This window comes from Dysidea avara, chromosome 7, assembly GCF_963678975.1.
Source record: "Dysidea avara chromosome 7, odDysAvar1.4, whole genome shotgun sequence".
In the NCBI taxonomy this organism is placed as follows: Eukaryota; Metazoa; Porifera; class Demospongiae; order Dictyoceratida; family Dysideidae; genus Dysidea; species Dysidea avara.
Window position 1 is genome coordinate 1,395,771 of NC_089278.1, and position 12,922 is coordinate 1,408,692.

A 12,922-nucleotide genomic window follows, 5' to 3' on the forward strand; every position below is an offset into this window, starting at 1 on the left:
AATGTATAAAGTTACGCTGCACGACATAATGGCAGGGGGCTTGGGGCAGGCATAGATCCTTTACTGAGGCAGTGGCGTAGCCACGAAAAAATTTTTACCGAGGCAAAGTTTATACATTGAGAGGGTTTGACTCAACTGATCACAAACACTTTCAAGCATCGGTGGTACAGCATTTACAGGGATGAATGGCAGAAACTGTTTTAGAAGACTCTGAGCATTTACTACATGTCATAAGCAATACTCCAGCTTAGTTAATGCTATATATGTATACCATGCTAGTTCAATTGTACTCAACACAAAAGAAATTACTTACTCCGGAGATATTTTGAGTAGTCAAGTCATCCATGGACTGCAACAGAGGCCATAGTCATGCACACTATACCTTTTATTGATCTGGTGTGATATTTAAGTCAGAGATACCTCTTTCATATGATGCTCAACTGCATGTGCTAAGCATGTCAAACTAGGGAGTCTGGGAGCATGCTCTTTCAAGGAAAATTTTAAAAATATATGTTTGAAATGGCTGCTAATGCATGATATGCATGATCAATTAGCTCAATGCAATGTCATGCAGTGTAATGAGAACAGTGGCTAAAGTCTGTACTGAATGCTCTATTACAGAGTATATTACGATGACTGCTCTATTAGAGTATATTACGATGACTGCTCTATTAGAGAGCATCTCGATTTTTTCATACAAATTCAAGTAGCTGAAAAGTGGTCCAGCCAATCCCAGACCGTGTCACTGTGGGCTCCAGCCCTGCTTAGTACTACAGCCATAGATTCTATCTGTGTGGTACAGTAATAAACACTGTCTATATATAACGTTTCAGTAGAAAAATCGGGGGGCCAAAACTCAGGCCTGCTCAGCCTGAATTGTTGAGCATTTTTACCGAGGCAGCTGCCTCGGTTGCCTCAATGGTAGCTACGCCACTGTGAGGTGAACTACACAATCGATTGTGGGATTGAGCCACGCCTTCATATCACCTGATGTGTTAAGTAATCACAGCAATCACGAAGTAAGTCACGAACGAGTCGCGAAGATTATTCGACTAACTATATGTGGACTAATCGAGGCAGCAATGTATCGAATCCTTTTACAGACACTTTTATTGCATTTAGTATACTCTGAGAACGTAAGTAAAGAGGATCCGGAGGTTCATTATTCACCGGTAAGTCGTACTCGGTACTCCTGTACTTTTAATAGTCACACTCCACAGCATCAACTAATCACTAGTAAAGGTTATCCAGCTGAAGAACACTGGGTTACTACTGAAGATGGTTACATTCTGAACATGCAAAGAATCCCCCATGGGAAGGACGGAACTACTCCAGGACCAGTAGTGTTCCTACAGCATTGTCTACTTGGTGCTAGTTCCGACTGGATGGTGAACTTAGTCAATGAGAGTTTAGCATTTATACTAGCTGATGCTGGATTTGATGTATGGTTGGGTAATGTTCGTGGTAACACTTACTCCAAGAACCATACTCACCTCAAACCATCTAGTAAGGAGTTCTGGGACTTCAGGTACTACTACTGTATATGTTACTCACACTACCAGCCCTAATTTATTGGAATTAGTTTGTCCTCCCTCCCCCCCCCCCCCCCCCCCCCCCCCCTGACAAATTGTATTTCCGTGATATATGTGATCACTTGTGATATGTTACCTTGTGTATTGGAATATGTTACATAAGACTAGTTACACGTTAATAGGATGTTTCCAACATCAGAAACTTTGGCATATTTGTAATCAGCTAATAGATTTTAGTATTAACTGAAAGAGTTTGATAGCTAGATTTTCAGTTCATCAGAACAATGCTTGCCAAATTTATTGCTACTTTTATGGCAGTTAAGTGGTAATCATCAACACCAATCCTTACACTTTCATAAGGATAGAATTTTCTGTTATTTACTTTGCCTTTTACATATATCAGGGCACACACAATAGTGATGAAAGATCCTTCTATGATCTTTAGGACCAAGAATTTTAGCTGCAATAAGGGGGTTTCCCATTTCAAAGTGCATGGAGCCAGACGATGTGTTGGGACTGAAATCTTTGACCTTATTACACAGGGCTATTCATCTATGACATGTTTAGGATTCTGCCAAGTCAACTTTCACAAACTGAGCATGTGCCCATAACTGTCTGACGCGTAATGTCATATGTTCACAGTGTTGGGAGTAACGCGTTATGTAATAATATTACTTTTGTGGTAATGAAGTAATATAACGAAATATGCTGTCGAAAACAGGTAATATAACTCAAGTTATTTACTTGCAAATGTAACGTGTTACCTAAGTAATGAAGTTACTGTAACAAGTCTAACATTACGTAATATTATTACTTTAAGTAATGAAGTTACTAATCTCATTAGTAATCCACTGAGTAACGCCTAGCCACTACAAAATAATGAAGCCTGCTTATTCACCAGCTTCTTGCTTATAACCAAGATTTGCACATTGTCCAACAATGCAATCATGTCACGTGATAAGGTGGTAGTTTCACATGTGACAGCTTAAGGCTGTGGACACAAAGTAATATAATATGTAATATTATTATAGTTACTTTATTTTATGGGTAATATGTAACTGTAACTAAATAGTTCAGTTGTAAATAATATGTAATATGTAACAAGTTACATTTAAAAAGTAACTGTCCCAACACTGTATGTTCATATGGTGTACGTGTATCTCAGTAATGTATCATTGTGTATTAGATGTTAATTAGGGAATTTTTATGTTTCAGATCCCTCACCCACATTGTTTGGTCATCATCACTCTAACATGCTTACACAGCTAGGCATAGAGGAAGGAAGGCTAGAAGCACCTCAAAGTCGAGCTTAAATTAATCCTTGAAATACTCTAATAGAACATTCAGCTAACTGTAATAAAATAGTCAGGTGAAAGTATGCAGTTATGATGAATAGTGAGCCACCTGCCCGCATCGGTTTAGGTTAACTCTCCTGACCAATAAGTAGCCTTACATATGGTGCATGTATGCAAGTTGTTGCTACAAAATTAAGAAATATTTTATGTTGTTTAGTTTTGATGAACACATCAAGTATGATCTACCAGCCATGTTGAATTATGCTCTGAACATATCAGGGAAGGAGCAGTTATCGTATGTCAGTCATTCCCAGGGAACTACCATGGGTTTTGGAGGATTCTCCACTATACCTGAACTGGCAGCAAAAGTGAACCTGTTTATAACACTGGCACCAGTTGCTAATGTCACTCATATAAAAGGAGCGTTTAGAGTTTTAGCTGACTATTACAAAGATGAAACAGTTAAGAAGTTACCATGGTACCATTGCTATTATTTGTGTACACCATTTCAGGTTTTGTTTGACATCCTGGGGGTACATGATTTGTTACCCAATTCTGCTCTTATTGATCTACTAGGAGATGACACATGCCCAGCACCTGGTATAAAGGAAGTGTGTGGGAACATCATGTTTCTGATTACTGGCTTTGATGAAAAGAACCTTAATTTGGTAAAATAAGTAAATCATTACAATCTTTGTTATCCCCAAACATGTAATTCTACACAGACTCGTCTACCAGTGTATGTATCCCATAATCCAGCTGGAACATCTGTGAAGAACGTAGTTCACTGGGGACAGGTCTGTAGGTCTGTATTGGTTTGGACTAAATTAAATGTTGAACTTTTAGATGGTACACTCTGGAAGATTTGCCATGTTTGACTATGGTGCAAAGAAGAATGAAGAACATTATGGACAGGTAAATAGTGGACATTACACAATGAACTATTATATTGTATTGTTTAGCCATCACCTCCTGATTATGATGTGTCAAAGTTATCAGTACCAACTGCTACATTTACTGGAGGTCATGACTGGCTGGCTGATCCAACTGATGTGGCTTCTCTCCTACCCACCATTCCTCACCTGGTCTACCAGTTAAACATCAACTATTATGAACACTTGGACTTCATCTGGGGACTGGACTCTGGTTATGTAATATATCCTCACGTGGTCTCTTTGTTATTACAATATAATAAAATATGATGAAATATTTTGTGACGTACATGTACTCTTCTAATCAAGCTATGCCCCTGCGTTACCTCACGTGTTCGAAGTCTCGCCATTCTCACCATAGCTCGTGATTCATCAAGGAATGAGAAATGTATTGGGTAGTTTTACTAACAGCAGTAGTCGTGTTTAACGAAGTCCCCGTACACGGTCTAGATAAAGAAGACCCTGAGGTGCACTACTCTCCGGTAGGTCCGCCAAATCCATGCTCACGTACTTGTAATGAAATGTCCCTGCATGTTATGCAGCATCAACTAATCACTAGTAAAGGTTATCCAGCTGAAGAACACTGGGTTACTACTGAAGATGGTTACATTCTGAACATGCAAAGAATTCCCCATGGGAAGGACGGAACTACTCCAGGACCAGTAGTGTTCCTACAACACGGCTTATTAGGTGCTAGCACTGACTGGATGGTGAACTTAGCCAATGAGAGTTTAGCATTTATACTAGCTGATGCTGGATTTGATGTATGGTTGGGTAATGTTCGTGGTAACACATACTCTAAGAATCATACTCACCTCAAACCCTCAAGTGATGAATTCTGGGACTTCAGGTACTGGCTGTACATTTGTAGTTAAGTCATCTTCTGGACCCTTTCTCAAGATGATCCTTAATTATCAATTAGAAATTATAATGGCTTAACAATGAGCGTTGCTTCATTCTGGTGGACAAGACAAGCTAAATAGCTATGTGACCATAGTACAGTGGACTCTCAGTTATCCAGATTCTCAGGCAATGGTAAAAGTGTTCAGATAGCTAAGTGAAGCCATACATTTATATACAGAGAACTGTTGAAATGCCCATACACCTGTATTGAAAATACTCTAATAGAATAGTCATTTCCAATTTTGGGACTATAGTAGCCTCGTTAAGTACTATAGCAAGGTCTATCAATTAGGTCATATAACCTAATTATTATACTCAAAGTATCATACTCTAAACTAGTTATAAACATTAAAAGTTGTTTATTAAGTATAATAAGCCTGGATGATACTAAAGTGATGTAGCAAGAAAAACAGTTATGCTGCAGGTAAACAGAACTTTTAAACATCCCTCAGGGTGGGACACCTTAATTGGTCTAATATATATCTAAGTATAGAAATGGAAGTATTAGCACTTCATGTGTTGAAATGTATTGAAACAAGAGACATCCATAGCAATACATATATCCCGCCATTATTGAGATACACGCCTTCAAAGTTGTTTTATTTTTTCTTCATCCATTTTGCAAACATCACTTGGACAAGCCTTGTTGGATTCTTTTGATATTTGGAGGGTAAAAAGAGTATTATTTGTCTTCCAAGTTGTGTACAGATTGGTAGAAGTGGTACAAAGTTCAGAGCGATTTGCAATTTTAAGTGTAATTTTTTGTCATGCCTACGGGGTAAACTACTGACAGAAACAAGGTATGCAGATAGGCTGCCCATTGTAGTGTGGACTTTTTGTGATTTGAAAGTACTGAAAGTATTAGCTAAGCAAAAACCAAACATGTGAAACAAGCGTGATTGAGACACTCTAATAGAACAATCACCAAGCAGTATTTAAATGTACATGAAAAGCATGAATAAAGTAGTTCAGAATTCAAGCCAGGGATCTCCATACCTAGCTTCACCACTCTGCCACTGCTGTCAGTTGGTCATTTCACTTAATCTGTACCTATTTACCATACATTCCAGAATGGTAAAGTTTTATAATTTCATAGATCTATCAATGAAAATTCTAGAGCATTCTCTGTGCACTGTATTAAAAGGGCTTAGAAAAGATATGTGCTCTATTAGAGTACTACAAAACATAATAGACTATCAATGTAGCTAAGAGTCACGTGATTGAGATATTCTAATAGAGTAATTGGCAATAGTGCAATTTGTTGTCATGCCTATCAGCTACTTATGTAAACTAGTTTGTATGTGTCAGTAAACTATCAAGTGTTCAATAATGTAATGGAAATCTAAAGGAGTTGCAATGTGAAAACCAACTATACATGTCGCAAGTATGTTTCAAGATTCCTTATAAATACATGCGACATTCAACAACTAATTATGAAGTTCAAAATTATAAAAAAACTAATTTCAAAATTGTACAAATGTCACTTAAAATCTAGTTCTTCTACTTGGTGTGTGAATGCTATCCCACTAGGGACCTGTGAGAAGGCTTAAAGCCTGTAAATACAGGGAGTCTGAAACATGTCACTAAAACGTGAAAAAAATCCCAGGCCTGATCCCCAGCAACATGCAGTCTAGGTATGTCAAGAAATAGCTGCAATGATATTTCAGATTAATTAACATAATATCTTTGCAGCCATTATTGGCCGCCGCTTTTGATGTCCTTTTAGAAGGCAGACCCTTTTCACAGCTTGGCTGTATTGGATTAAATAGTTGCTACATGCTGGGAGTTAACCTACATGCTATATTGTGGCTTATGATGTGGCTCATTCTTTCCTTTAATGTGGCTTATAATATACTGAGTTCAGTTTCAATTGTATACAAAGTAAACAAACAATTAAGTGTAAGGGAAAATGTATGTTATTATTTACTGTACAGAAACCTCCATACAGAGTATATAGTACAACAATGATAATTAAATTATAATTACATAGCTAACATTAATATACGTTGCTTAAATGAGTTATAGTAGGCATCATCTGGCCATCATGTAATTTATTAAACTATACCATCATCAATCAAAGTCAACATGAACCTTTAGTCATAAGTAGGAATAAAAACAGCGTGGCTAAAGTAGAGATTAAATTCACATGTAACGTCCCCTTTCAGTATACTAGTCTTATTGTAATAACAAACAATTCCTCCTTTAGCTATGGGTCCTGTATTGTAGTGCATGGATAACTAGGTATTTACTTTACTATTTTGTACATAAATAAACAAAGGTCTTTTGTAGCAATATTATAACAAAATTGCCCTAATACAGAAAGCTTTTTGTTAACTAAATGCTGGAGTGATCGTTCTATTAGAGTAGTGAGTGGTATTTAGGTGACTGTACACAATTTCAGAAACAGTGTAGGAGTTTCCACTGTACTGGTAAATGAAATAGCAACTGTATTCTGCTCAAAATATGGAGAACAATACACAAAGTTATTTGACACTAGCATGTAGCTACGGTGCAGAAATTATTGATAAGTTGACAATACGCAATGCAACCAGATAGGTTGGCATTAGTCTATGATCTCAGGTGATATCATGTTTTTTAAATGTACAGATACAAATTGTTCATTCAGCTATACTATGTGATTGACTGATAGTTAATATGTTCACTATATGTAGTTTTGATGAACACATCAAGTATGACCTACCAGCCATGTTGAATTATGCTCTGAACACATCAGGAAAAGATAAACTATCCTATATTGGACATTCCCAGGGGACTGCCATGGGGTTTGGAGGGTTTTCCAGTATTCCTGAACTGGCAGATAAAGTCAATTTGTTTATAGCACTAGCACCAGTTGCTAATATTAGTCATAGTAAAGGAGCATTTAGGATACTAGCTGACTTCTATGAAGAGGAAAGAGTAAGAGTAATATTGGTCTGCTGATGATGATGCATTTAAAATGATGTTTCTTCCAGGTTTTGTTTGACATACTAGGAATACATGAGTTCTTGCCTAGTTCTGTTATAATCAATCTGCTGGCAAGTAAGGCATGTCCCATACCTGGCATAAAGGAAGTGTGTGGAAATGTTATGTTTCTGATCACCGGCTTTGATGAAAAGAACCTTAACTTTGTAAGACGGTTACATCGCTGAATACTGTAAATCACTCACACATGTTACTAGACTCGTATACCAGTGTACGTTACTCATACTCCATCTGGTACTTCTGTTAAGAATGCTGTACACTGGGCACAGGTGAGTAACACAGTTTATGATCATATGATATGGTGAAATATGTAGTTAGTAAAGTCTGGAAGATTTGCCATGTTTGACTATGGTAGTGCAAAGAAGAATGAAGAACATTATGGACAGGTTAATAGTGGACATTTCACAATGAACTATTATATTGTATTGTTTAGCCATCACCTCCTGATTATGATGTGTCAAAGTTATCAGTACCAACTGCTACATTTACTGGAAGTCATGACTGGCTAGCTGATCCAACTGATGTGGCTTCTCTCCTACCCACCATTCCTCACCTGGTCTACCAGTTAAACATCAACTATTATGAACACTTGGACTTCATCTGGGGACTGGACTCTGGTTATGTAATATATCCTCAGGTAATTGCACATCTAAAATCTGCCACAGGATTGGCTTGATAATTATCTAGAGTTAATAATGGTATTATGTACAATTGCTGGATAATAATATAATTTATGTATTTAAGTAAATATGTATGTACAATTCTGTTATGTGGCATGAGTGTTAATCAGATTGATGATATCTGGGGAGAGCACTGTTGGAACATCCACAGACCATATAAAATCCAAATGATCATAATAATCAATTGTCTTATGAAACACATGTTGCTGTATCTGTGGTAGTAGCCATGCTACATCAGTTGGGTTAGATATCCAATCTTTGCCTCCAGAGAAAGTAGCAGTCTTGACACTCACAGCTGACACATGATATTCTGGTGGAGTAAACTGTGAAATTGTAGAAAGTAATGTTGGGGTACAAAGCAGCTAATAGTATAATGTACCCTTCCATAGCGTAATAAGTTTCCAGCCTTGAGATAATCATACTGGTGAAACTTTTCAGTATCAACTTGCTATATACAATACACCATAAATAAATCATTGTGTTGTATAAGGAGTGACTTTACCCTTGCAAAATGGACTATGTTCTTCTCTGAAGTACCAGCAGGTAAATGTGATAAATAAACTGGCAGACGAGTCTATAGGGACAAGTACATTGCACAATATTATCAATTGTGTCCATGAATACCATATTAAGTTGTCTGTCATCAAACCCTGCTATCAAAAACAAAAAATTTCTGCACACTGCCTCAATCAGTGGTTGGGAGCACACTTGAGATGCTATGAAGTTGGTGAGCTCATCACTGGGAAGAAATTCTGTTCCTCCAATCAAGTTGAAGAAATGCTACACACGAGAAAAGACAGTGGCTACTGCTACGTGCTCATGTGATAACTTACAATAAACACTTCATTATATATAAACTTTGACAAAGGAGCAAGTGCCCCTTGGAGATTTGACACTCTTGCTACTGGTGCTAGGGCAATGAATAGTTTCACTTTGTCTGCCAGTTCTGGTTGTGTGGAGAACCCTGCAAACCCCATCACAGATCCTTGAGAATAACCAACATATACTAGTTTCTCTTGTTTTGTTTCTTGTAGGACATAATTCAACATTGCAGGAAGATCATACTGAGAGTGCTCATCAAACCTGTAGTAGTTTATGAGATCATGTGATCAAGACAGCTTTGTGCTTACGAGAAGTCCCAGAACTCCTTATCAGAGGGAGAGAGGTGGGTGTGATTTCTTGAGTAAGTGTTACCACGAATGTTACCCATCCACACGTCAAATCCTGCATCAGCTAAAATGAACCCCAAACTCTGATTGGCTAAGTTGATAACCCAGTCAGCACTTGAAGCCAGAATACCATGTTGCAGGAAGACAACTGGCTTCTGAACTGGCCCTAATAACATTAATATGGAATTTCCCGCACATGTAACACCCTTCACATACCTGGACTGCTGTTTTCTACACTAGGAATTCTATGTAATGTCAATATATAGCCATCTTGTGTAGTGACATGATGTGTTTCAGCTGGGTATCCCTTACTAATGATCAACTCCACCTGTTAATATGTGATGGCCACTTCAGCACAACAGTATTGTTAGCTACTTACTGTATCTCTGTTTAAATCTGGATCTATCTCTGTATTGTGTACCGTAGCTAAATACAAAGTCATGTTTCAAGTTTGCAATGTTACATTATCATAGTTGTGATGTTATGCACAACAACAACATATGAAATAATGAAGTATCCATAGCTAAATTTTACTAAGTTTAATATGTACCACAAATCAGACAGACACACACACACACATGATGGTGTACATGCATGTAGAACCTACCATGTATATGAGGAGTGACAACTAATAGCAGTATAATAGCAGGTACTATCATTGCTCTTCACTAAATCTTTTCAAATTCAACTTATAAACAGCTACATAATGTAATGTATATTTATATACAGCACACAGGAAGGCAGCGGTGCCTGATGTAACTTCCTAACAATTTTCCTTATAAGATCTACACTCTATACAGTTGCAGCACATGTACTATGTGACCTCATGTTGTGTTCTATCATGTAATGCCTAATATGTCCATCACTCACTTTATATATAAAAATTTCCTGAAACTCATAAGACTATATAAAATATGTAGATTTTAAAGAGTAAATATTGACCTTATTTATTGCTCAATGGTGCAAAATGCTCTAGAGACTAGTAGACTAGTAGGATTTGTAGAGTTCAACACACCACAATGAAGACACATGCTGTTAACCACAGCAACAGTTGTGAGATGTCTTGTAGCTACTCTTATCTACAGTGGGTACTGTGTTACCTATCTTTCTTACTCAAAGCCATGCTGCAGAATTTTTTTCCAAGATAGCACTGAAAAGTCACAGCTTTATCAAACAGCTTCCAAGACACCCACGTTGTGAGAGTATGTAAAACTGTTAGCTGTAGTTATTGATTGCATAATTTTCTAGCTTAGTGCATGTCAAGTTCTTATACCAGTTAATCTTTGCAACTCTCTATCTTGTCCATGGCCAGATGGTGATACAAGATGTGTCTCCCTTCTAATTAAGTGTGGGATGTGCCCAGACTCAGAGTGGTTAGGACATGGAAATACAACTTCTTTGTCCGAGATGCTTTTTATAAACTGTATAGACCTACAGCCTCTCTGTCACAACTACATTATGTGCTCCTATGATATCAGGTCAGGTGATCTGTCATTGATGTTAGACCGCATAATATACAATCTCATCATTACAACATAAAAATACGGGGAGATGTACATAGCTATCTAAGAGTTTTTTTGAGCAGTGTAATAATGTCAGGGTACAGAACAGATGCAGCATCTGTTGACCATATGAAGTCCAAATGGTCATAGTAGTCTATTGTGTTATGGGACAAGTGTGTCTTTATTTGTGGTAGTAGCCAGTTCACATCAGTCGGGTTAGCCACCCAGTCTTGACCTCCGGAAAATGTGGCAGTCTTTACATTAGATGATGAAATGTTGTATTCTGGAGGAGTTGACTGTTCAATTTGTTACAATAGTAAATTGCTACATCTCTCATCAATGGTTTACTTACTTGGCCATAGTGCTCAATGTTAGCTTTAGCAGAACCATAATTGTATTTCTGAAACTTTCCCGAACATACCTCCTACAGTACAAAGATATTAAACTGCCACACATTACAATGTTCATTACCTGTGCATAATGGACTATATTTCTCACTGATGTACCAGCTGGTGTATGAGACAGGTATACTGGTAATCGAGTCTAACACATATCAAATGTATTATGGCAACATCTAGGAATGAAGTGTCTAACCATATTTAGATGACTCTCATCAAATCCAGCAATTAAAAATAAAAAGTCTTCACACACTTGATCAATCAGTGCCAAAGGGCAAGTTTTGGATGCAATAAATTTTGTGACATCATTGCTGGGAAGAAACTCCCTTACACCAAATAGTTTAAATATAAACTAAAGACGTAACACCATTAAGTTTTGCCATACATTTGTGCTCTTACATTAAGCTCTCTGTAAAACTTTGCTATTATTGCTAATGCTCCATGTATGTGTGACACTCTTGCTACTGGTGCTAGGGCAATGAATAGTTTCACTTTGTTTGCCAGTTCTGGTTGTGTGGAGAACCCTGCAAACCCCATCACAGATCCTTGAGAATAACCAACATATACTAGTTTCTCTTGTTTTGTTTCTTGTAGGACATAATTCAACATTGCAGGAAGATCATACTGAGAGTGCTCATCAAACCTGTAGTAGTTTATGAGATCATGTGATCAAGACAGCTTTGTGCTTACGAGAAGCCCCAGAACTCCTTATCAGAGGGAGAGAGGTGGGTGTGATTTCTTGAGTAAGTGTTACCACGAATGTTACCCATCCACACGTCAAATCCTGCATCAGCTAAAATGAACCCCAAACTCTGATTGGCTAAGTTGATAACCCAGTCAGCACTGGTCGATAAGATGCCATGTTGCAGAAATACAACCGGCTTCTTAGTTCCTAATATGTTAGGTTGCTATAGCTTAATGGCATTGTGTTTTGGGACTTTACTTTACCTGAATGGTTGTCCTTTCCTGTAGGAATCCGGTGAAGTGTAAGCACATACCCATCAGCAGTAGTGACATAATATGTTTCGGCTGCGTACCCCTTACTAGTGATCAATTCCACCTACATATGTAATCACTGAATACATATTACTGCTATGTATCACAACAAGCACTCACTGTGTCTCTTTTAACATCAGGTATTTCTTTCTGCTCATTCTCTAAAATTGACAATGTTCTAGCTATAGAAACATTATGTAGTACATGTACCTGTTAGTAATGGCTTGCAAACAATGCTATTGAATAACACTGCTATTACCACTGCTTTAGGTAGGAAAAGCTATAATAGTACAAATGCAACACTGAGCATTAAACAATTGACATAGTAGCACTTACCATAGTGACAGCCGTTGTGAACACAGTGAATGAAGGTTACTGGTGTGTAATTGTTTTTATCCTGTAGAAACTGCATGACTGGCATCACAAGGCTTTATCTAGTCACATGAGCCATTAACCTTATATCTTAACTATATACATTGTCTGCACATGACCCTTGTCCTAACTATATATACATTCACCCAAGTTGTAGCCAC

At 37.6% G+C, this 12,922-nt stretch overlaps 3 protein-coding genes across 3 annotated transcripts; 1 reads left to right on the plus strand and 2 right to left on the minus strand.

Moving 5' to 3' along the window:
• The first annotated feature begins 979 nt into the window (after positions 1-979).
• LOC136259855 (lysosomal acid lipase/cholesteryl ester hydrolase-like) lies at positions 980-9,104 on the plus strand. The gene is made up of 13 exons (XM_066053411.1): positions 980-1,172; positions 1,221-1,528; positions 3,045-3,288; positions 3,340-3,495; positions 3,553-3,624; positions 3,674-3,742; positions 3,790-4,023; positions 4,302-4,609; positions 7,335-7,578; positions 7,635-7,790; positions 7,842-7,913; positions 7,959-8,030; positions 8,078-9,104. Exons 1-13 carry the CDS (start codon positions 1,083-1,085, stop codon positions 8,318-8,320), a joined length of 2,268 nt encoding a protein of 755 aa, XP_065909483.1. The 5' UTR covers positions 980-1,082; the 3' UTR covers positions 8,321-9,104.
• Positions 8,283-10,214, minus strand: LOC136260634 (lysosomal acid lipase/cholesteryl ester hydrolase-like). Its single transcript, XM_066054442.1, has 9 exons — positions 10,101-10,214; positions 9,873-9,919; positions 9,710-9,821; positions 9,455-9,659; positions 9,158-9,407; positions 8,949-9,104; positions 8,827-8,898; positions 8,704-8,772; positions 8,283-8,647 (listed from the first exon to the last, which is right to left on the minus strand). Exons 1-9 carry the CDS (start codon positions 10,150-10,152, stop codon positions 8,411-8,413), a joined length of 1,200 nt encoding a protein of 399 aa, XP_065910514.1. The 5' UTR covers positions 10,153-10,214; the 3' UTR covers positions 8,283-8,410.
• A 773-nt stretch (positions 10,215-10,987) lies between these two features.
• LOC136260798 (lysosomal acid lipase/cholesteryl ester hydrolase-like) lies at positions 10,988-12,861 on the minus strand. Its single transcript, XM_066054665.1, has 10 exons — positions 12,726-12,861; positions 12,600-12,669; positions 12,510-12,550; positions 12,342-12,453; positions 12,084-12,285; positions 11,793-12,036; positions 11,590-11,745; positions 11,467-11,538; positions 11,348-11,419; positions 10,988-11,291 (listed from the first exon to the last, which is right to left on the minus strand). Exons 1-10 carry the CDS (start codon positions 12,726-12,728, stop codon positions 11,055-11,057), a joined length of 1,209 nt encoding a protein of 402 aa, XP_065910737.1. The 5' UTR covers positions 12,729-12,861; the 3' UTR covers positions 10,988-11,054.
• Positions 12,862-12,922: the final 61 nt, after the last annotated feature.